The sequence below is a fragment of the Chanodichthys erythropterus genome, chromosome 8 (assembly GCF_024489055.1).
Source record: "Chanodichthys erythropterus isolate Z2021 chromosome 8, ASM2448905v1, whole genome shotgun sequence".
Classification (NCBI taxonomy): Eukaryota; Metazoa; Chordata; class Actinopteri; order Cypriniformes; family Xenocyprididae; genus Chanodichthys; species Chanodichthys erythropterus.
Window position 1 is genome coordinate 31,936,206 of NC_090228.1, and position 26,289 is coordinate 31,962,494.

At 39.3% G+C, this 26,289-nt stretch overlaps 1 protein-coding gene across 1 annotated transcript; it reads left to right on the plus strand.

The window, feature by feature from the left end:
* Positions 1 to 3,948: 3,948 nt before the first annotated feature.
* Positions 3,949 to 25,740, plus strand: LOC137024724 (protein NLRC3-like). The gene is made up of 6 exons (XM_067392575.1): positions 3,949 to 4,207; positions 5,909 to 7,718; positions 10,464 to 10,637; positions 19,131 to 19,304; positions 24,871 to 24,917; positions 25,226 to 25,740. The coding sequence occupies exons 1-6, from the start codon at positions 3,949 to 3,951 to the stop codon at positions 25,738 to 25,740; spliced, it is 2,979 nt and encodes a 992-aa protein (XP_067248676.1).
* The last annotated feature ends 549 nt before the right edge of the window (positions 25,741 to 26,289 follow it).

A 26,289-nucleotide genomic window follows, 5' to 3' on the forward strand; every position in this document is an offset into this window, starting at 1 on the left:
GGTTAACCGCCTCCACCCCACCATGCTACCACTCCCTAGTCAGAGGACCTTCTGTAAGGCTGTTAACACGCCCCCCTCCCCCCAGAAGCCAGGGGCCCCATGGTAGGGGCCCTTGTAATCAGATGGCCCTCTAAAGGTACACTACACCCTCCTCCCTAGCCTAGGGCCTCCTAGTAGGGCCCTCATAATCAGAGGGCCCTCTAAAAGCCCCCAAAGCCCCCATCCTCCCTATGGTAGCCAGAAGCCAGGACCATAATAGGAGGGCCTAAGAGGGCCTTCTAAAAGTAGGCTCCCATGCACACATTTCCCTTTAAAGTTCCTATAGCAGGGCCGGGGGCCCCCTGAAAGCACCGCACTGTATGTTGTGCTTTTCGTTATTTTCACTGATGTCAATTTTACACTAATTAATTACACTCTAAATTTGTGTCACATATATAAATGAAGGGGATCCATTCAAGGATACCAGTTTTTTCTCCTCATAGTGGTGATGTTGCCCAACACAGTTCAGTACAGGCGTCAGAACCACTTCTCCTCCCAGCAGATCTCTGTGTGTGTGACAGAGGGATTCCTGTCACTGTTTTGACTCTTACACATTCTCAGTTGATAAAAATACCATCATACAAGCACATACACAGCATTGTTTGGATGTTTGGTAAGTCACAAAATATTCATCATACATTTTTTTTTTATCAGATGTTCTATGTTAAAAATGCCAGTAATTTTTTTGCCAGGGAAATATAACGCTAGATATAATGTGAATTTACTTTTTAGATGTTTTTATCCACAAAAATAAATATATAAATAAATAACAGCCGATTTCACACGTGAAACCCAATATCCTACACTGATGTAGTTGTGGTACATTACCTGTACAATCATTAGACTTGTTTGAGATCCGCCTCGCCTGAAATGTGTTATGCTGAAAGATCCAACCAGATAAGAAGTACAAAAACTTTATGCTGTTTTTTCTTGTGCGATAACAGCCTAACTGGAGTTCACCTTGACTATGCCAGTGATATTCTGTGACTACTTTTCACTGAGTTTGGACAACTATATGGCTCAAAATTACTGTCCTTACTATGTTCACTGCAGAAGATATAAAACATAATGGCATCCACGACAACTTCAGTGCTTTTAAGGATAAAGATTCACTGAATAAACATAAAAAACTCCTGTTTAAACCCACATGTACACTGAACCCAATTGTAAAGTTTCACCAAAATGCAAAGTTGCATCTCCATACCGTTTTTAACTTTGCATGTGCAACATCATTGAACACTGGATATATTATATCCTTCAGCATCGGTGGTTATCAGTGTGACATTCAACAATTAACCCCCGTCCACATTAACCTGAGTGTGCCCAAAACAATTGAGAAGAGCGGACAGAGCATTTGTCCGGTGCAGTTTCACATGCTTTTTCAAGATGCTTTTTGTATATATTAATATATTTCAGTGATGTCTGTGTGTGGATCTTTTGACAACAGACAGTGATTCTCCACAGTTCTTCAAAACCAGTTCTATTAGTTTTCTGAAAAAGTTCTTGTCTAACAGGTATAAGTTCTGTAAAAAACTTCCCCCAACACATTCCTTTATAACAACACAGAACTGTAAGGAGTTGCTCAAGACACAAGTTCAGTGGAGGAACAACAAAGATCCTCATCGTCATCATTCATGGTTAGTAAATACTACTTTATAAAATACTGACATGTATAGATTTAAAAGTGTCATGTATCCGTTCACATTGATCTAGATGTTTGGAATTTCATTAAGTTTGGTGAAAACATGTCACAATGCAAAATGACTGGTGGCTGCTGTTTTTATTAGTGCTTCACACACATTTTGCCATTTCAGTTCATAAGCTTGCTATTTGATTCTGATCTTAATTCAATATCGATTCATTTGGGTAAATATCAGGTACAGTACATACATGCTAATTTTTCTCAAGGCAAAACTCTGATCCTGCCAGGGAACTTTGTATCTTTTTAATGATACAAGTAAAAATATGATATATTTGTAACTGTCACGGTACGTAGTAGGAATACACATGAAGCTGTCTTTGATAAACTCCAGCAGAAGGCAGGCAGACAAACAGACATCACGTAGCATTAACGAGACTGGACAAAGAACACTGAAAACACAAGAACTAATATACAGTCGATAATGAGGGTAACACAGCTGAACGTTATATTAGTAACCATACTTTAACCAATGGATAATTGAGGTTAAACTCAAATCTTTAGAATTGGTAAAAAACAAAAAACAAGAAAGCCCTCAAGCTGATTTATCTAAGTTTTTGAACATATATATTATTTTGTTTATTTATTTATTATTAGATTTTTTTTGGTCAGTTTGTTTTATTATGATCTCTGTTAGTTATTAGCAATGGCAGATCATGTGTTGTGATATTCAGTGAATTGATTATGTAACTTGTTTGTTGTTTGTTTGCTTGTAAGTGGTTGCAATAAAAAAATAGTAACCATGACAACAAAGGAGTTGTCACAATCACGTCTGTTCCTGTCACATCCCGGACTACATTTCCCATGATCCTCCATTGCTCATCACCTGCACTCACTTCACAATCACTCCACACTAATCACCACAACCAGCTGCCACTCATTACCAGGACTATAAAGGACTGTCACACACACCACCTCACCGCGAAGTCTTGATTACCCAGTGTGTCATTTCCAAGCGTTATCCTGTTTTCCTGTCTGTTCCTGTCTTTGACCCTTGCCTTGTTATCCTGTTCCGTGATTGATATCTGCCTGCCTTTGACCATTGCCTGTATTCTGACCACGATTCTGCCTGTTCCTTGTGATTCCTGTTTGCTCCTGTCTGATCCTTCCTTTACGACCACTCCTACTTCAATAAAGCTGCAAATGGATCTTACCATGAGTCTCCATTCGTTACAGGAGTAATAGGAAAACTGAGCAAAGGAAAACAGGAACTGATGAATACAAATTAAACCCGGGTACACACCATGCGATTTATAACAATCCTTTATGATGGTTGCTTGTCAGATTGTACATTCATGATCGTCATGTCACACTGTGGGATCTTAGCTGTCATTTATTCAGACTGTACGACAGTTAAAAACGGACGCGCTCATAAAACGTTTTACATTAACCCACACGCGTTAGGTATCTGTGAGCTGCATTACACACAGGACTGAAATGGTGGCTAACAAAAACAATCTTGAAAAACAAACACATCCCTGTGCCCCCCTACGGACCGAGGGAGACAGACTTGATAGTTTTCTCACTCAAACGAACCACTGCCTGCTGCTGCTTCTGATTGCTTTTAGAGGGAAAAGCTATCCATAACTGCTGGTCTAGGATCTGTTTTTTTTTCGTAATTTTATCAGATTATTATTGAAAAATAGTTGGCAAATGATCCAGAATATATGTGTTTGCGCTCTGGAGAGCACCAAATAATTTAATTTCCAACGCATCTCTGAGCAATGTAGCCAATTACAGGCTTGTTTGCTGATTTCTTGAACACAATGGCCAATCACAGGTGTTAGAATCCACTCACCGCTCAAGTTTTCCAGTTCTGCAAGCTTGAAAATCTTCTCTAATGAAGTGTAGACTTTATGTAAATAAGAGATTCATTTTGTGGTTATCTTCACTGATTAATATTACAGAACTTTGTGAGAATGCATTCAATGATTAAGCTAAATGGTTTCTAAGGTGTTTCTAGGAAATTCTGGGTGATTGCTAGGGTTCTCATTACTAGCATGTTTCAGATAGATGCCATGCAAAAGGAGTATTTTAGGACCCCTTTAACAAGTTTAGGACCCCTTTAATGAGTTTGGATGAGAGTCCTGATCTGATCACAGGTTCATTTCATAATCCATAATATTTGAGTGCTTAGGTCCACATGTTAAGATCGAAACCACTTCAGATCTTTTTCTTTTTGTCCTGCAGCTGTGAATCTGTGAAGGGTGATGGCGTCTGTTGAAGAACTGCTTGATAAATCACTGAATGAACTAAAAAAAGCTGAACTGAAGAAGTTTCAGTGGCACTTAAAAAATGACCATAAGTATATATCAAATTCTGACATGGAGAATGCAGATATCTTAGACACAGTGGATAAGATGGTAGCATGTTTTGGACCAGAAGAAGCTGTGAAGATCACGGTGAACATCCTGAGGAAAATGAACCAAAATAATCTGGCTCGGCAGGTGGAGAACAATCACAAGCAAGGTAACGTTTAATTCACAGTGACTGTATTGTGATTGACTGTTGACCAGTGTGATGGTTTGACTTAAAGGTGCTAAAGGGGATGTTTTGTTTAATACATTTTTGCAATATTACTTGAAACTGTCTTTACTAACTGATAAAAGACTATTTATTAGGTGCACTGAAAGGAATATTATTAATATACATCATCTGTGCACGAGGTAGGGCCTTAAAAACATCAGCCAATCGTTTACGCGATCATCGCGTAAACGATTGACCCTCTGGCTTGTCAATCACTCCCATGACGTTCCTTGTGAGAGATGCGCGGCTGCGCGCTCCAGTAACCACAGGCGCCGCATACAATGTTTTTGTCAGAAGACAGGAGTAACAACTGCAGATTATGACTTACCTGCGGTGAGTCCAACATAATGAATCCACTAAGTGTGTGCACAGCTTTAAGCGAATGTAAATTGATACTTATGACTGATTGCGTTCAAACGCGTCCAGTCAGAGCCAATTGCGTTCAGTATGCGATTACACTCGGTGTTCAAATTCCATGTGAAAGTATATAAATCTGCTTCAGGAGCAGGAAACAATCGCTGTATGTTGAGCACAGTCTTAGAATGTTTTATGTTTAATGTGTGCCCGGCTTAATAACACAGCGAATGCCGGTGGTAAACACTCGTGTTCAGTACTCGTGCACGAGTTTTGGGAGGCGTTCACACGAAATGAGCTGTAAAGGAGGGGGGTTGTTCTTATGCATGCGCTCATTTCAAAAACTCAGTCGAAGAAAACATCCTCTTTAGCACCTTTAATCTTTGCTCTTCACTCTGCTGTGATGTGTTTTTGTGATTTATATTTCCCAATGAGTGATCCTCTCTCTCTCACACGCAGGTCAGGCTGAAGGCAATATAAAGACATCTACCACTGTTGGAGCTCATTCAAAAGAGATACGGGGTAAATAACAATCACTGCCTGTACATGGGAACAAGACTAAATATAACAACAAGCAACAACTGCAAATACAGAAGAGTGAAAGATCTTATACATGACCATTTAACAAAACAGAGTGTCTAGCCATGATTTTACAAATGGTTTACAAGGGTCTTACACCCTGAATTACAACTTCTGCAAGTAAAGCCCCTCCAGTTCGAACCATCTGCTCTAAATGGGACTCAAACCCAGGCCCATCGACATGGGAAGTCGGAGCTCTCACAAAGAGGCTAAAGACTGTAGTCTCTAGTGTCAGTCCCTAAAGCGCCTCTTGAGATCAGGGGAGTGAGTTTTACATACACAGCTCTCACTAGCCCACGTCTGTTACACTAGCAGCTTCCACATACAAAGGGCCATTGCAATAACCCTAACCCTTATACAGTCTCATGTCTTGTGTGGTGTGCTAGAGGTTCAACGGTTTGATCAAAAAGTTTTTAATAATTTTGGTCAGCACGGCCTTAAGTTGATCCGAGTCCAATAGTGACAAACCAATAAATGATTTGGAATAAATTAGAAAAAGAAAGTTATTATAAAATTTTAATATTGAAGCCAATTGCATTCAAGTCTGCATTAGTCAAGGCAGTTCCACACCATATGTTACCATCCTCAGCATAATCAGTGTAAGATGTGCATGTAAACACAACTATAGTAAGAGTGTGATTAATTTGAATATAGTAAAGCTTGAACTTATGAAAAACATGATCACTTAGTCTTTTTCCCTATTTTTTAAAGGCTCAACTGCAGATGACACTCAAGCTTCTCTCCATGATTACACAAAGACCAGATTCAATCTGAAGAACAAATTAAAACAGGACTACGAGCAGATATTGGTTGGTAATTCACAGACAGGTCATCAGAAATACCTGATTGATATCTACACTGATCTATATATGGTCGATAATGACACTGGAGGAAGAGTGAACGACCATGAGGTGATACAGATCGAATCAAATCTCAACCGATTGACTGCCAAGGAGATGCAAATCAAGTGTAATGACATGTTTAAAGTCCAGTGTGACACAGGTCGACGAAACAGAAAAGTGCTGACAATGGGGATCGCAGGAGTGGGAAAAACGGTCTCTGTCAATAAATTCATCTTTGACTGGGCTGAGGGAAGAGAAAATCAGGATATAGTGTTCATATTTCCACTTCCATTCCGTAGATTGAATTTGATTAAAAAAGAGTTTAGTCTCATGGGACTGCTTAACAAGTACTTCTTTAGGTGTCCTGAAGAATTGCCCTCTCTTCCTGAAGGTGACGGTAAGGTTATGTTCATCTTTGATGGGCTGGATGAATGTCGCTTTCCTTTGAGCTTTAAAGAAGATGATGTATTTACAAGTGTAAATGAAAAAACAACAGTGAGCCAGGTAATAATAAACCTTATCAAGAAACACCTGGTTCCCTCTGCTCTCATCTGGATCACATCCAGACCAGCAGCAGCCGGTCTGATACCCCGAAACTACATTGATCAGGTGACTGAAGTGCGCGGATTCAACGATGAACAGAAAGAGCAATACTTCATCAAAAACAGTCCTGAGGTTTCTGGAAAAATCATCAGTCATATTAAGAAATCTAGGAGTCTGTACATCATGTGCCATATCCCTGTCTTCTGCTGGATCTCTCTCACTGTTCTTAAGCCTCTACTGGCTAAAGAGAACAATGACAAAACTCCCACAACACTCACAGAGTTGTACACAAGCTTCTTAATTTCTCAGCAGCAACAGATGGAAGAAAAATACTGTGACCCTGAACTTAAAGCAAATTTAAGATCTTTTGATCAGATTATTCTGAAGCTTGGGAAACTGGCCTTTCAACAGCTGGAGAAAGGAAACATGATTTTCTACAAAGAAGATCTTGAGAAATGTGGATTAGATGTCAGCGAAGGGTCTGTGCACTCTGGGTTATGCACTCGAATCTTTCAGGAGGAAAAGATTTCAGCAAGAAATGTGTACAGCTTCATACATCTCAGTGTACAGGAATTCCTTGCTGCTCTTTATGTGTTTTTGATATGTGAAGATGAGAGAGCTGACCTATTTCTTCTGTCTTGGATAGAAAAATTCACATGGAAACTGTTAAGAAAGCCACTGTTTCAGCTTCATAAGGCTGCCATCAACAAGGCTGTACAAAGCGAGAACGGACACTTGGACCTTTTCCTCCGGTTCCTCCTGGGTCTCTCACTGGAGTCTAATCAGAGTGACCTGAAGGAAATACTGCCAAAACTGGAACTCAAAACAGAGAATGTTAAAGACACTGTTGAGTATATCAAACAGACAATAGAGAAGGAGAAATCAGTGGAAAGGACCATCAATCTCTTCTACTGTCTGAGTGAACTGAAAGATGACTTTGTGGAGGAAATCCAGAAGAATCTGAGCACAGGAAATCTTTCAACACAGAAGCTGTCCTCTGCTCAGTGGTCTGGTCTTGTTTTTGTGCTCTTGATTTCAGAAGAGACTCAAGAGAAGTTTGAACTGCAGAAATACAGAAGATCTGATGAAGCACTGATGAGACTGCTGCCAGTGATCAAAAACACCAGAAGAGCACTGTGAGGATCTTCTTTGAATTCATTTACACTTTAGTCTTTTGTAATTGGGCCTTCATTTTACATTGTTGACTTGTTGGCCTAGACCAGGGGTTCTCAACCTTTTGCAACTCATGGCCCACCAATGAAAGCATTCCGAGGACCACCTTTCCAAATATGATGGTATGAACAAAGAATAACAGAAAATTCAAAAAGTATAATTGTATACTTCACTGTTAATCTGTTATGCCACTTTAGCAGACTAGGTCAAATCAGCTATATAGATGAAAACTGTCCTTGCATAAAAAAAGACTTGGCAGGTGTACTCAGTAACTTTAACCATTTATTCTTGTAAAAAAAAAAAAAATGTTTACATACACGTATACCTCAGATTTCATTAGATAGAATACAAACTGAACCATACACAGGGTGTAATTACCGAGGTCAGAAAATGTTGTTTGCTAGGGGGGTACGGGGACATGCTCCCCCGTGAAAATTTAGATTTCTTTGGTGTACATATGTGCATTTTTAAGACGTTTTAAGTCCAACAAATTGGATAACAATAGCTTTAAAACCATGTAAACAACATGCACAGTTTTGAGGCAGCTTTAATTGCATGTGTGGTAATTTCATGACTTAACTTACAACAGAAAAATGACGGTAATTGCTCGTAGTTTCTTTTACGCTTTATTTAAGCTATAATAAAGTAATTATGCAGCGTGTGCCGGCGCATTTGCGCATGCAATTCTTGAGTGCGCGTCGTGAGCAGTCGTGTTAATTTTACCGACATACCGACATAGCCTGACAACTAGGGATGTCCAGATCCGATCACATGATCGGAAATCGGGCCCGATCATGTGGTTTCAGACTCGATCGGAATCGGACATTACCTCCCGATCAGGACTCGGATATATATGTATTAGGGGTGCAACGGTTCTCGGTAAAAAATCGAACCATACGGTTCTCCACTTACGGACCGCACTTGCATTGCGGTCCATGATGATGCATCTATTGGTTAATATGGTTTGTTTAAAATAGCAACGTGGAAAACAGACAGAGTTCAGATAATGTATGTTTCAGTCGATGGATGCACAAAACGTTACAACAATGATAATCAGAAAGCGTGGACAAAACAGTCACTCTTTGTAAACTGTTAACTGCGAGTGCCGTCTGCTCTAATGTCCAGTCATACGCCGTCATCACCCGGGTGTTGATAGCGTGCGAGCACAGGTGAGACCTGAATAGCACACGTTGCTGTCTGTATTTAAACTAACTCATTTAAGCCTTGCTGATTTAAACCTTAAAGAACAAGACGCGAAAGAGAACTCGCACGCGCTGTGAGAAGATTTGTGTGCGCTCATCCGAAGCGCGCACACGCTTATTCCAGTCAGCGCGCAAATACTGAGTTCTCTTTCAAGTCTTGCGCTTCGGCGGCCACATGCCCGTCCTAGTGAGTATCCTAGCAAACATAGTCGGTTATGTCTTAAGTGAACGTATATTAGTCGAGAAAGACAGCGCATGTGTAACAGTATATGAACTGGATCGTGCATGTCTTAAAGGGAAAACAACTATTCCTGCTGCCTGTATTTAATGTTAAATCAAACAACAAAAAACAAAGAAATCACTCACTGCTCTTGACTGAATAGTTTTTGTAACTTCAATAATGATTAATCTTTATTTATTTTATACAGTAAAGATAATATGCAGTGATATTTTATATTTGATTACTATTTGAAAACTGAATACCTGAAAAACCTGAAAAGCACTGTTCCTGGATCTGTTTTTTCGCTCTTCTTTATTCTTTTTTATGTAGGCTATTAAGTATCGGATCGGGACTCAGTATCGGCAGATACTCAAAATCAAATGACTCGGACTCGAGGGCAAAAAAAACGTGATCGGGACATCCCTACTGACAACATCTCATCTGACCGCAGTTCACTGTTGTTCAACCGAAGCTCCCTCATAGTTACCCAACACCTTTTCTGCGCTCATTTGACTGGCACCTGGCACTGAGGTGAAGCCGGAATGCGCGTCTGAAAAGTGTCCCATTTGTTGTGGTCGTAAAGAGAAAGTTCTATATAAATGCAGTGTTTTACTCTGCCATGTAAAAAAAAAAAAAGATTTTTATTTTTGGTATTTTATGTGCTCTGTTGGTGGTTTGTGGAGTAGGCCTAGCATAACACAGGGGAGATTTTTGGGGAGATCCCCACCGAGGATAAAAATAATTCAGCAGAGGCGATACATAGACCAGAAGAGGGGAAATCTGCATTTCTTTTCAGAAAATGATCCATTTTATAGTAACATAATGTTACAGAATTTGACATTGCAACGTGATTGGTGTTGCGATATTTAAAATAAATTACCTTTTAGATAATGCATAATGACTTGACTGTCACATAATATGTGTTTTTGGTCACATAAATTCATAAGAATAATTAGATAATTAGAAAATATCAAGATTTGTCAATTAAAAAAAAAAAAAAAAGAATTAATTAATTTGGGTGTAGTCTAACACTGCTTACGCGGCCCACTAGATGGCGCCCCAAGGCCCACTAGTGGGCCGCGGCCCACCGGTTGAGAATCACTGGCCTAGACTGTTCAGAAAAATGAATAAATGTAATGTGTGTGATGTCTACAGGTTTAATGTTTTATGAAGAGAAAATTGTTTTAGCTTTGCTTACATTACTACATTCAAATGATTTTCCTTATTACAAACGCTTCATTATAAGCATTACTGTTGCTGTTTGTTTTTTTTTGTTCTCTGCACAGGCTACAGTACTGTAATCTCACTGCTCAGTCCTGTGAAAGTATATCTTCAGCTCTACAATCCTCAAACTCTGTCCTGAGAGAGCTGGACCTGAGTAACAATGACCTACAGGATTCTGGAGTGAAGCTTCTTTCTGATGGACTGAAGAGTCCAAACTGTCAGCTGGAGATATTGAGGTAAATGGTTTTAAAATAATTAACTACCCAGATAACACACGTACGTTGGGCCGATGTTGACCCGATGCACAAAGTTTCATCGCCAAGATGTAGTTCAGGGAGTGTTTGCTAATTGGGAGAATGCTGCCAAGATGTCGGCATCTTATTGCGAATGCTCTCGGCCAATGTGTGGATGATGCAAAGCTGTAAATCCTGACCGCTTTGCATGGGCTTTCTAGGACCTTTATTTATTTAGTCTGAACCTTTCAGGCTACACCTATTAGCATACTGACATAGTATCAACCTAGAATCGAGGTTTCTCAAATACTTAAAACTAATATATAAATTAGCATGTTTATGTAATAATCACACATCACATTCAGTTAAAGGTACAATATGTAATATTTTTGCAGTAAAATATCCAAAAACCACTAGACCAGTGTTATATATTTTGTTTACTTGAGTACTTACAATATCCCAAATGTTTCCAATTATTTGAAAATCTTGAGAAAATTGCAGTTTTACCAAATGTTCCGGGACGTGTGAGGAGTCGTCTATAATTTATGTCTTGCCCGCATTACCCTCGGTTTCTGGTTTTATTATGTAGAAACCATGGAAACACCAAAGATGCTTTAATATATTACACATTTTAGCTCAACAGGTTTAGTCCTAACTTTCATGATTTTTTTTGCGAGTACCATGCTTTACCATGCCTCAGAGAAAAACACTATTTTGTCAAGTAGCTTACATAGCATAATCAGATGCAGCTTTATTTTTAGTAACAGTAATACATAATTTTCTCTATCATACAATACATTTTGTATGATATAATACATACATGCAATTTATCAACACAAGCCATCTGTCACTCCTGTCTAGTTTATTTCTTGGTTTTGTGACAGAGCTCTGACACTCCTGTTCTTTTCCCTTTTTTTGTGAACGTACGGTCTTGAGTGTTCTCAAGCCGTGCGCTCTCTTGTCTGCGTGCCTTTTTATGTTGGGAGCGTGGCGTTCGGATCCCGGCACTCGTGTCTAGTTTGGTTTCGGTTTTGTGTCGGGATTCGGACACTCGCGCTCCCAGTCCTGTCTTTATTGTGAGCGCACGGTCAAGTGTTTTCACTTGCCGTGCATTCTTGTCTCATGCTTTGTCTTTTGTATTGTCATGTTTCTTGCTTTCATGTTGTTTTTTGTCTTGTGTTGCGTTGCACGCAGTCTGTTTCACAGGCTGTGTGCTCTCATGTTGTCTTGTTTTGTGTGAACACGTGGCTTATGAGTTTTCATAGTCACTTGTTCATGTGTCTTGTGTAAGCACATGGCTTGTGATTTGTCTTCATTGGCCATGTGCTTGTGTTTTTTGTTTTGTTTGGTGTGAGCACATGGCACAAAAACACATGACAAGCCATGTGCTCATGTCTATTGTCTTGACCCCGCCCACCTTGTTACCTGATTATTGGTTGATTTGCCCCACCAGTCCTCCCTCATTACCTGTCTTGTTTGCTCTCCTATTTATTCTCCTTGTGTTCGCAGTCCTGTGCTGGTTCGTTGTCATATTATTTCTTGTGTGTCAAGTCCAAGTCAAGTCGAGTCAAGTTAAGTTTAAGTTTTTGTCTGTTTTCCCCCTCTGGGTTGTTTTTGTTGTGTTTTTGTTTTTATTATTAATAAAGCCCTTCCCTTCCTGCATATTGAGTCCTCGCTCCTTCCACCCCAAACCACCTGACACCATCCAGCATTTAATATGATATTCTAAAATCAATCTATCTTATTGCAGTGTGTCATAAACAAGTTTCTCACAGCAGCCATTGAGTGAACGCACAGAGTAACATTGTAATATAATTTTCAACACACTCAAATGTATTTAATATGATGAACAGAGCTGCTTTAACTCATACTCAAGACCAGAAAAGCAGAAGCGGCGCCAGGGACTGTGACTGTGACATAAATGCTCCGCTGCTCGTGTGTTGCTCAATCACTCCAGCGGCCTCGTTCAGCTCCCACAACACAAGGTCTTGCTCTGCTTCATAATACAGTAACATTATTAACATCATCCATGAACATGATTTGTTCCCGAGTCCTATACCTATTCTTTTGCACCGTACGTTGAGATGGAGACCACATGTCCCAAGATTCCGCTCTAAAACTTGGCGTCATCAAGCTACGCCTTCATTTTGAATAGCCCTCTAGCGACATCTAGTGGCCAAAATTATTACTTATTGTACCTTCAACATTACAGATTGCCTACATGTTTAGAGCATACAACCTTCTATATACAAACCGTCAATATTACTAATAGAGAAGGCATTTACTTTCAAGTACACACAGAGGTATACAAGTAAATTACAGGCTAATATAAACAGTCTCAAATTTAAAAAAATAAATAAACAAAGTAATATTTCTTTTCGTTTCTCTGTCACAAACACATCACCATGCAAATATGTGTAAAGAGTAGAAAAATAGATACACAAAGGTGTGAACTCTTGGTTGAATTAAAAAATTTTTTAGTAAAGTTGAGTAGATTGTATATTTTGAATATACTACTTGTTAAAATGTTGAATTCATGTTTATTAAAAAAGAGTCTGCAGAGTATCATATCACGCCGGTTACAGTGTCCGAAGAAATTTTGTATGCTCAAAGTTGTGTGTCCACAGCTTAAATGTGAGCATATGAATATCTTAATTTGTGATTTGTAGATTAAGACTTGTGCACCACCAGAAATGAATTTGAAAAGGTTTAACTGTTGTGTCGTTTGTAAGAGAGAGAGAGAGAAGTTTAAGTGTACTGTTGTGTGACTCTTCTTTACAACTACAAATCCCAGTGTCACAGGTGCTCAGTTTTGCTATAGTAATATCCTCTCAGAACATGGTAGTAATCAGCCATCCATGCAAAAACAGAGATCGGTGTGGTGTACTGTTGGTACATCTGTCCAGGCCGACATCTGATGTCTTCATGCCTTCAGCTGGGTATCCCAGAGACCCTGCAATAAAAATAGTACAGTTCAAAATCCATTGTACATGCCGATTACAAAGTATCGCATCTGGTAACACAAATTATCATTCCAGGTTCAATTTAACTTAAGCTCAATAGATGATATTTGTAGTATTTATTTGTAATATTGCCCAAAAGAGTTTTGACTGAATATTCCTTTAATATGGCATTTTGTGAGAGGCCCTAGTCACATTTTCTTCTATGAGTAATTTTTATACAGAATTAATGATTAATGTAAAATATAAAGAATTCATGCATTTACAAACCTCATTTGGATCAATAACAACAGACGCAAGAAATCTTTTCTCCAACTTTACTGTCGGTCTTGGAATAACGTAAAACTGAATCATGCAAAAAATATAAATATAAGAAATATATAAATATATATAATATAAATAAAGAAATATAAGCTCTTTATACATAAAATGAATAATATTGCACAATCAGAAAAAGGTTGCACAATTTGTACGATAAAGGCAATAAGGTTAACATCCGGCAAATAAATAAAGAATTAACTAAACATACAGCACATAGAATCACAATATAGAAATACTTTCATATAGAATCTGCCTTCTGACCAACTTAAATCGGGGAACAATAACAGCCATAACCGCATGTTCTTCTCTGCTGCTGCTGGAGATCTGTCTTGTGATTATGATGTCATCATAAAAGGACTCTACAACATTAGAGTTTCAGCACCAAGCACTGGGGATTACTCTGGTAACAAGAGCATAAACATAACTCCAAGAACTCCAATGGCATCTTTACCCTCTGATATTGTATTGGAGATTTAATTCAAACATTTTAGAGAGTATGAGCGGTGAGTGAGCTGACTAGATTTATGTGAAAAATAACTTAAATGCCTAACGTTGTTGACAGTCAACAAGTAAACCACAGTCAGCTTTTAAAGATTTTGGTAACACTTTACAATAAGGTCCATTAGTTAACATTAATTATCTACATTAGTTAACATAAACTAATAATGAACTACACTAATACAGCATTTATTAATATTTATTAATGTTCATTTTAACATTTACTAATACATTATTAAAATCTTGTTAACATTAGTTAATGCACTGTGAACTAACATGAACAAACAATGAACAGCTGTATTTTTATTAACTAATGTTAACGAAGATTAGTAAATGCAGTAACAAATGTATTGCTCATGGTTAGTTCATGTTAGTTAATACATTAACTAATGCTTAACTAATAAACCTTATTGTAAAATGTTACCAAGTATTTAGTAAAAAGTATTTAAGAATATATCAGTAAAAAATACATAAAATTAAATAACTTTGAGTGGAACACTGTAGTATGGTGTCTGAGAAATAAAACTCAAAACAGACCTAGAGAGAATATATTATTGACCATAACATCCTGTTATCATAATAGTTAATCATAAATACAACATTAAATTTGTCACCTCATCTCATTTTGCTGATTATTTTACTCTAAAGACTTTTCACAGACAGTCTCACTGATACAACTTGGGGTTAATGATTTTAAAATGTGAGATGATAGTGCAGTGGTACCCCCTCCATACATATTTCCTTAGTTGTCAGTTATAATCATTAAAAGAAATGAACATTTGAAATATATCAGTCTGTGTGTAATGAATGAATATAATATACAAGTTTGAGTGGAATTAGTGAAATAAATCAACTTTTTGATGATATTCTAATTATATGACCAGCTCCTGTATGTTTGACATTTTGCTTACTAGTCATATGGTTTTTAGCCTGAGATTTTCTTTGACAATAGTACAGGCCATCAGCATGGAAGAATCTAGGAACATAGCAAACAGTTTATCACAGAGCCTATATAATGTCAGGATTATTAGAATGAAACAAGCTAGAGCAAAGGTGAAAGTCAAATATACAGAACATACATGCATGCTGATATAGGTAAATATTTTGTGGGGTAACACTTTGGTATGTGAAACATATTTACTAATAAATTTTGCCTCAAATTCTTAATATACTGCTTATTAATAGATAGTAAGGTTGTCGTAGCACTTAAGTTTAGGTATCTATCAGGTAGGATTTAGGGATGTTGTAGAATAAGGTGATGCAGGTCAGGCATTAATATGTGCTTTATAATACTAATAAACACCCAATATGCAAGCTAATAAACACCTAGTTAAAAGTAGAATTGTTCCCCATACTAAAGTGTTACCTTATGTGGAAAAAATGCGTACTGAGCTTCCACAGTTCACCTGAGTTTCCTACTTCTCTGTCAGCAGTTTCCCTTGGACATTTCCCCTCCATTGTTGTAGAAATATTTTTTCACTTCTGAAATCACAGAACATTTTTTTAACACATTCTTAAATGTGATTGATATTAAATTATTAAACATTAGTCAAGTCACCTTTATTTATATAGCACTTTTTACAATGCAGATTGTGTCAATGCAGCTTTACATTGATAACTGGTACATAATTTTGGCTGCACAGCAGCTCTTAAAGAATAGTGTCAATGCAGGCAGATCAAAGCACTGTTGAATAAATGTCAAGAACATGGTTGAATATCAAATGTCAAGTCAAATGTCAAGTGTCCCCAACTAAGCAAGCCAAAGGCGACAGCGGCAAGGAACCCAAACTCCAACAGGTGACACCAGGTGGCAAATAGGTGTTAAAATAGAGAAAAAAACCTTGGGAGAAACCAGGCTTAGTCGGGGGGCCAGTTCGTCTCTGGCGAACAGTGCTTTGTTACGAATCAGGTTGCTATCATAAGTCTAATAGGATCGCAACAATCAAAGTATTTATTTCAGTTCCATCCAGTTGAGGATCGTATTCATCACGTTGGTATGGATGCTTTGTTGAGGAACTGTGCTACTGACTGTCATGTCGATGAGGCCTTCACAATGGATGATTTAGTTGACTCGATCTCTGCTGATACTTCAGGGCTGCGCGTTGTGGTCATGTCCAGTTGAGGATCGTATTCATCACGCCGGTATGGACGGTTTGTTGAGGAACTGTGGCACTGGCTGTCGTGTTGATGATGTCTCCACAATGGATGATCTAGTCCAGTGGTTCCCAAACCTGTCCTGAAGGACCCCCAGCACTGCACATTTTGTATGTCACCCTTATCTGACACACCTACTTCAGATCTTGCAGTCTCTACTAATGAGCTGATGAGTTGAATCAGATGTGTTAGATGAGAGAGACATCCAAAATGTGCAGTGCTGGGGGTCCTCCAGGACAGGTTTGGGAACCACTGATCTAGTCGACTACGCTTTACACTTTGCGTTTAGATCGTTAAAATAGGGCCCACAGTCTCTATGTGATAATATCTAGGTGTAAGAGTTTCTGGGTTGGGATTGGGTGTCTCCGACTGGCGAAGTGGAACATCATTTGTGCCGAGGTGAATAATAATTTTAGTGTATTTACGATTAGCATTAGCCAGCACTTTTAAATTTGCTTTGATGTCAGGTGCTCTGGCTCCCGGCAAACGTGACTATGGTGGCTGGTGTCACTATTTTCACGTTCCGTGTAATAGAATCGCCAATGACTAGGGCACTTTCAACAGGATTCTCAGTGGGTGCGTCACTGAGTGGGGAGAACCTGTTTGATGTTCTTACTGGAACGGAAGAGTGGTGTTTTCCATGGCTAGGCCGCCTCACCGTTACCCAATTGCCCTGCTCTACAGCCGGAACCGAACAATGTACAGAGTTCACTAAGCTAGTCGCATCGAAAAAAGGATCTGAAGCCCCTGCATTCTTACTATCCTTGATTAAAGTTCGGATGCGTGTCTCTAATTCTGAGATTCTCTCTGTCAGCCTGACTATTTCCCTACATTTATGACATGTAAATCCCTCGTCGCTGACAGAGAGAGCTATGCTGAACATGTAACAAACTGAACACGAAATAACACTGGGAGAGGATGACATGACTCACTGTGTTTGTAGACTGATCCGAGTTAACACAGCTGCTTAATGAATGCTTTGAAAAAGGAGCGCACAAGACTGTTGACATCAACATGGATTGGATTAAAATATCAGGATTAGGTTGTCTGAGAACACTGCGCATTCTCGAGTCCCTTTGAAAAGGGCAGATGTATCAATACTCGAAACCACAATCAGTAATGCAGCTATTGGCTGGTGGCAAGGCAGCAACGTAATGACATCATATAATTAGAATAGACACCTGACAAAAAACTTGACGAATTTCTGAACCTTTATAATGAAATAGCCAAGCAAACAAAATGAAAGAACAACATATATGTTATAATAGATAAATTAAAGGTGCACTGTTTTTTTTGTTGTTGTTTGTTTAGATTTAATTAAATTTTATTTCAATTCACGAGCATCTATACAGTCATTTTTATTTTAGTGTTGTAATTTGCAATTCATTCAATTTCATCTTTAAAACAGATTTGTTACGTAACAGCATTAATTAAAGTCAATTAAAATTAATTAAAGTCAAGGTCAAGTTATTTGCATCTCCTGTGCTGGATCAAGCCACTCCCATAATAGCATCACCATTCAAATTAATGCACAGCTCAGAATAACTGTACAGCATGTGTGTAAAACTCATAAAACTGTAAAGTTATTATTTCATCAGAAATAAATCTTCCAATGAGTAAAATTAGCTGTCTATAGTGTTATAAACTATGCAACATTATTATTTTCTAAATTAATTTGTAAATTATTATCATATTAAATTATTGTCCCTGGATAAGTAGAAATAATTTAACATTGGCTGGGACAGATCTTAAGTATCAATTCCAGATCTAATCCTGTTTACATGAAATAAGCTTGCTCATGAGCAGGTTTAAGCTTACGGACCTGTTGCTATGGCAGCAAGTCCAGGATGAGTGTCAAAGAACCGAGCAATCCAAGATCATGCCAAATCTTCGTCAATCAAATCCAGGTAACCAAGTTAACGGTGTACAAAGAAGTTTACATCCAGCCAGTTCCACAACACCTACCTGGAAGTTTGTAGTAATCCTGATGACTTTGATTAGCTAGATCAGATGTGCTTAATTAGGGTGGAGCTAAACTCAGCAGGGCAGTGGCCCTCCAGGAGCTGAGTTTGAGTCTATTGCAGTAAATGCTACTCCACATAAACTCCTGCAAGTGAGTTTGGGCCACTCATAACATGGTTCTGAAAATCCAACTTGTGCCAAACATTTTCCCAATTTTGTCATGAGAATTGTTTATAAATGTTCTCAACAATTAAGTCACTGGTGTTGTCACTGGTGTTTTATTGTCATTAGCTCACTGAGGTTTTCTGTTAAAATTTTAAATTAAAGTGATTTAAAAAGTATTTGAAGATATTTTAGGGAAACAAAGAATTTGTTCATAACTACAATTTCTATAATACAAATAAGTATAAATGTGTCTGATGACTTAACTATATTTAGAAAAGTAAACAAATACTTTTACTCTGGAACACTTCCACAGACACACGTTACTGAATCTACAGAAAATAACAGCTGCAAATAGAAACTGCACAGGTCAGTGTGTGACTTTAACATCTGATTACTAATCTAATGTGAAGTGGACTGTTGCTGTGTGTCTTTGTAGATTATCTGGCTGTATGGTGACAGAGGAAGGCTGTGGTTATCTGTCTTCAGCACTGAGTTCAAACCCCTCACATCTGAAAGAGCTGGATCTGAGTTACAATCACCCAGGAGATTCAGGAGTCAAACTGCTCAATGACAAACTGAAGCATCCAAACTACAGACTGGATAAACTAAAGTATGTAGAACAGTAAGAGTTTTGATTAAACAACTCCAAAAACTAGAGTTGAATTTTTGTATAAAAAGTAGAATTTTTTCTTCAAAATGATGTGAAAATCGTTTTGCCTACTCATTGACATGAGAAAATATATTGATTTTGTAGATATTTGTTTAGAAAGACAGTATATGTGGAGGTGTGAATTATCCTGAATAATCCTTTTATTCATGCCTGAGGATTCAAAGACCGACATAATGAGCCTTTCAGGCTGGTCATTTAAAAGTAAAAGTAATCTGTTTTTATATTTAAATACACCGTTAATTACAATAACAACTAGCTGGAAAAAAATCTATTGATAAAAATAGAACAAAAACTTGACTTAAGACTTGACTTGGACCCCTAAAGACTTGAGACTTGACTTGGACTTGATGGCACAGACATGTGAACTTGTCTGTAATCATTGGCTTGATCAAGCTGATCCTCAAAATGAAATTGAAACCAGTCATGCTCTTCCTTTGAGATAAATTCTCAGAGAACCATTAGTTGTTGTCATGTTCACCGTCTGCTCCTGTCAGTTCCCGAACTACACTTCCCACAAATCCTCCCTGCCAGTCACATGTTCACTCCACACCAATCACCTGTCGCCACATACAGCCATGCATACACTCCTCACTAATCACCACACCCAGCTGCAGCTCATTACCAGGACTATAAAGGACTTCCACACACAGCACCTCACTGCGAAGTATTGTTTAACTGTTGTTGCAATTCTGAGCGTTTTCCTGTATTCCCTGTCTGCCTGTTCCTTGTTACCGTTCCTGCCTGTTCCCTGTTTATTGACCCATTGCTTCCTGTCCTGACCCTTGCTTTGTATACCGACCTGTGAGTGATATCTGCCAGTCCCGACCTCTGCCTGTACCTGGATTATGATTCTGTCTACTCTCTGCTGTACTTGTTTGCTCCTGATTTACCCTGCCCGTACGACCACGCTTACACTGTAAATAAAAGCTTGCACATGGATCTCTGTCTCAGTCCCGCTGCGTTACAGAATACTTCTCCATCTACAATCGAGCAGCTTCCACAAGCGTTTCCAGCCTCAGCATGGACCCAGCATGATGTCTCGTCAACCTGCATCAAGGTAGCAGTACCCTCGAGGCACATATTCAAAAGTTTCTGGAGTTTGCTCACTTATCTGATCTGCCAGACTATGCCCTCATAGACTTCTTTGTTTATGGATTAAATGAACCATTAAAGGATTATTTACTTACCAATGGTCACCGGGGATCGTTTATGGAATTCCTGGACTTTGCCCTGCTCACAGTTGGTTCAACTTTCACTGTGGGGGTCGCGGAGAAATGCGACATCACACTGAGCCATGTAATGGCGGCCGCTATAGACAACACGTACAAAATGGCGGCTACTATAATTCCTAAGGCATTCCTAAGCATCCGCCAGCCACTACGCTCTCAAGCCTGGTGGCCGCTTCGCTCTCAAGCCCGGTGGCCGCTTCGCACGCAAGCCAACCGGCAGCTTCGCACTCAAGCCAGCCGGCCGCTTCGCACTCAAGCCGGCCGGCCGCTTCGCACGCAAGTTCGCCGGGCGCAACGCTCTCAAGTTCGCCGGGCGCAACGCTCTCAAGTTCGCCGGGCGCAACGCTCTCAGGCGCCCTGGACGTGCTGGACAAGATGGATGCTTTGCCAGTGCCCACGGCCAAGATGGCCGCCCCTGCAGTGCTCAAGGATGTGGGGGGCGTTCCAGCCATTGAGTCCGCTCCAGAACCTGCTTCAACTAGTGAGTCTGCTCCTGAACACGCTCCAACCGGTGAACCATCGCCTCATCCTCGGATGAGGAGGAGGAGGAGGAAGAAGAAGGCTCCTTCTATTCTTCCCCTTCTTACACCCAAGCTCATCGCTCTGCTGGCGCCACCTGTGCTTCTTGCTCTGCCGGCACCACCTGTGCTCCTTGCCCTGCCGGCGCCACCCGAGCTCCTCGCCCTGCCAGCGCCGCCCAACCACTTTGCTCTGCCGGCGCCGCCCAAACGCCTTGCCCTGCTGGCGTCATCCAAGCTCCTTGCCCTTCAACCTGCTACGTACTCCGTTGATTTCCCCAAGAACTTTTTTTGGGGGGGGCAGTATACCTAGGGGTGGGGAGCTTGTGGGTGGGGACCTTGCCCGACCACTACTGGCATGGGCCTTTGAACTGTTATGGCCACCTGTGGACTGCAACTTATTATGGCCAGTGATGGACTCTGACCCGTTGGGGTCATTTATGGATTCTGACCTGCTGTGGCTACCCAAGCCACCTGACCTGCCGTGGCTACCCAAGCCACCTGACCTGCCGTGACTACCCAGGCCACCTGACCTGCCGTGGCTACCCAGGCCACCTGACCTGCCATGGCTACCCAGGCCACCTGACCTGCCGTGGCTACCCAAGCCACCTGACCTGCAGAGGCTACCCAAGCCACCTGACCTGCCGAGGCTACCCAAGCCACCTGATCCCCTGTGGCCTTCGGACACTCTAGACTCACCAGGGCTGCCCTGCCCTGGAATCTGCATTGGAGACTCCGTTCCTGTCCACTACTAGAGCTCCAATGCACCCACCCCCCCTCCCTATTGATGTCATCTACGCCCCGAGGACGCGCCTTCCGGGAGGGGGGCGTTATGTCATGTTCACCGTCTGCTCCTGTCATTTCCCGAACTACCACAAACTACCACTTCCCACAAATCCTCCCTGCCAGTCACATGTTCACTCCACACCAATCACCTGTCGCCACATACAGCCATGCACACACTCCTCACTAATCACCACACCCAGCTGCAGCTCATTACCAGGACTATAAAGGACTTCCACACACACCACCTCACCGCGAAGTATTGTTTAACTGTTTTTGCAATTCTGAGCGTTTTCCTGTATTCCCTGTCTGCCTGTTCCTTGTTACCGTTCCTGCCTGTTCCCTGTTTATTGACCCATTGCTTCCTGTCCTGACCCTTGCTTTGTTTACCGACCTGTGAGTGATATCTGCCAGTCCCGACCTCTGCCTGTACCTGGATTACGATTCTGTCTACTCTCTGCTGTACCTGTTTGCTCCTGATTTACCCTGCCTGTACGACCAACGCTTACACTGTAAATAAAAGCTTGCACATGGATCTCTGTCTCAGTCCCACTGCGTTACAGTTGTCAGAAGAACTTTTCTTTTGTTAGGTTGTCTATTTTTCTCTTTCCTTAACCCTCTGGAGTCTGAGGCTGATTTGGGGCTTGGAGAAGTTTTGACATGCCCTGATATTTGTGCTTTTTTCAGTGGTTCATAAACATATTAATGACAAAAGTGTCATTACACTGTATTCAGCACAAACTAGGCTACAATAATATGTGAGGAACATGTATGTACATGTTTTTTTGAAGGAATAACATTTATGCGTGTTTATTGAAAAAACAAAAAACTTAAGTCACTGAAATAAGGCCAAAAAAAGTATAGTAAATCTGTGTTTACAAGACTTCTGGGTATTTGAGGTTGTAGACTAGAGTTTTTGCTTAAAAATTATGTAAACATTATGCTGACTATTCCTTCTTATAAAACAATATATTGATTTAGTTTTTGTAAGACACTTTTTGCCAAGAAACACAGTATGCAAGGAGGCGTGAATCACCACTTAAAATGGGCCATTCTCACCTGAGAAGACAAAAGAATTGGATAGTAATGAGTTGAAATGACTTGCATATTAATGAGGCATTTGAGTCAGGCTGTGAAAAAAACCTTCTGTGGTGTCTCAAGCTCATCATGATATATTAAACATACAGAAAAATATTATTACAATATAAAGTAATGGTTTTATATTATACTTTAAAATATAATGTATTTCTGTGATGCAAAGAGTCTGAATATAGGCTTTTAGTTTAAAAGCATGCACATATGGAGAAATATTGGATTCTCATATGTTTATGTCAATTTTCTATACAGAGGAGTTATTTTTATTTAATATTCATTGTCATTACTATGAGCGCTGGTGTTTTCAATTCATCCTCGGAGGGCGCTCTGTGCTTTTTTAGTCCACAAATTCATCTAAAAGAAGAAGAGGCTATTCCATGAATGGAGTTTCCAATTCATACAGCAGCAGGAGGGCGCTAAAGAAACAAAAACTCATCTAAAATCATCTATAGAAGAAAAGAAAACAGGAACTAACTGCATGTCTTCTAGAGCTCACTAACCATGACTTTTACATCCAGATAAACACTTTTCAAGACAATAAATACACGATTGAGATGATGAATGCATGTGTTGCCTCTGAATTTGCATCTGAATAGCGCTCGCTCCGTGGGCGTGGCCGCATTAGCGGATAATGAGCTGAATCACGGACTTCTGACATGGCTCTCTTTTCATACAGATTACATAAACACAGAAGGTTTGTTTTCGATTTGACTTACATGATTTAAAACCTGACATCTTAACATTTTTTTAGACATAAGTGTAATTTTTCTGTGATTAGTATTCACTAAGTTACAGCTAATTTTCTGAGAGCTATCAGATTGGACTTCGTTCAGTGGGAGAGGAGAAATCACGCATCATGTTAGTTTTCTTTATTTTACAATAAGCACAACATTTTGTTCTTACTCTGAGTGTATACAAATAAAAGAAGATATTCTATAGTTTCAATTGATATATTACTTATGTCTCTATGACAAAAAATGACGGAGTATTTTAAATCTGTTTTGCTGCAATGTGAAAAAAAACCTGCAAAACGCGCCGGCGCGTTTTCAGACCTCGGAGTGTTAAACAAAAATACAGATTAACTGGCATAAATTAATCTTAAAGAATATATAATATATGGCATATTATAAGCCTACTGTTTCTAATATTAAAATGTACAGTCTTACAGAGTAGGATGTTAAATATAATCTTACATACTAGGATGAAGTCTTTATGTGTATTAACAAGGATTTGGTGGGCAAACATGAAATATAAATTCTCAGAGAATGCATTTAATACCAACATATTGAACCGTATGTTTATATATTCATAATGCCTTTCTAAAGGAGTCCAGACATTAGAAAAATGTCAGTCTATACAATGGTTTTATATCTTCAATGAGGGAAATATACATGCTTTATGGATGCAACAACATATCTTTTTTAGGAATTCTGTGGATTAAACTACGTGAACAAAAAGTAATACTGCCCACCAAATGAAGGGTTGGCTCTCAACGGAGTATAAAATAATAATTTTATTTATTTTTTCGTTTTTACATTTATGAGGAAAAAAACATGTTATGGACGTTACCGCTCTTAAAATGGCACTAAAAGACTGCTTTAAAACTTTCACAGAAACCTCAAGTGGACATTTAAACCACCAAATATTGTAATCTGTGATACCAGTATGGTAAGACTGCACAAATAATCAACTTTATACTAAATAACCATATTGCAAATGGTTATGGATTATTTCTCATGTCGAAAACTGTGTGCGTTGTTCAAGATTCAATCAAATCAACAATCAAAAGAAAGAACTTATTGCTAAAATACATGAACAAATATTAATGTTTATCATATATCATATATTATATAAACTGATTGATGCTGTGTGTGTTTGTAGTGTGGATCATGGAAGAGAGATCTGGATTACAGCAGGACTACACAAACGTACGTCTACTCAGACACATACACATAAACTCTCTCATGTTTGTTGGTTGCTTGGTAACAGACCTGAGAGTTGAGTACTGAACTCAAGATTTCCGAACTACAGATAAAATTAGATTTTGTAAGATAGGATAAAAATCCTAAATCAATTTCAGATTTGTTTCTGTTGTACAAAACAAAAAAAAAATCATTAATTAACTGGTCAGATCTGAAGATTGAAGATAGAAAGTTTCTATAAAATAATTTTTACAGTGAACTTTTTAAAAAAAATATTCATAATTCATGATTCCGATGTGTTTTATCTCCATCAGATTATCATCAGTTCACTCTGGATCTGAACACAGTGAATAAACACCTCTGTCTGTTTGAGAGGAACAGAGTGATTACCGTCACTGTCACAGAGCAGCCGTATCCTGATCATCCAGACAGATTTGATGAGTATCAGGTGTTGTGTAGAGAGAATGTGTGTGGACGCTGTTACTGGGAGATTGAGTGGAGTGGACATGTGTCTATATCAGTGTCATATAAGAGAATCAGGAGGAAGAAATCGGATGATGAGTGTTGGTTTGGATATAATGATCAGTCCTGGAGTTTGTTCTGCTCTTCCTCCAGTTATTCATTCATACACAATAAGATAGAGACTAAACTCCCTGTAGAGTCCATCAGCAGTAGAACAGGAGTGTATGTGGATCACAGTGCAGGAACTCTGTCCTTCTACAGCGTCTCTAGAGACACAATGAGCCTCATCCACACAGTTCAGACCACATTCACTCAACCGCTCTATCCTGGGTTTAGGCTTTATACTGGATCAGTGAAACTGTGTTGATGAATCAGAATAGACTGTAGAGAGACTGTACCCATAATGCTTTGAGCTCATGATAAATCAGTGACTGATAAATCATAGACTTGTCTAGATGATTCATGATAAGAGGCTTGATGCAGAAAGACGAACACTTTAAAGGTGCCCTAGTTTGCTTTTTTACAAGATGTAATATAAGTCCTATGTGTCCCCTGAATGTGTCTGTGAAGTTTCAGCTCAAAATACCCCATAGATTTTTTTTAATTAATTTTTTTTAACTGCCTATTTTGGGGCATCATTAACTATGCACAGATTTTTTTCAGCGTGGCCCCTTTAAGAGATGCGCTACCTCTGCCACATGAGCTCTGGACTCTATATTCATTGCATAAACAAAGTTCACACAACTAATATAACCCTCAAATGGATCTTTACAAGATGTTCGTCATGCATGCTGTATGCATGCTTCGAATTATGTGAGTAAAGTATTTATTTAGATGGTTACGTTTGATTCTGTGTGAGTTTGAGGCTGTGCTCTGTGGCTAAAGCTAACATTACACACTGTTGGAGAGATTTATA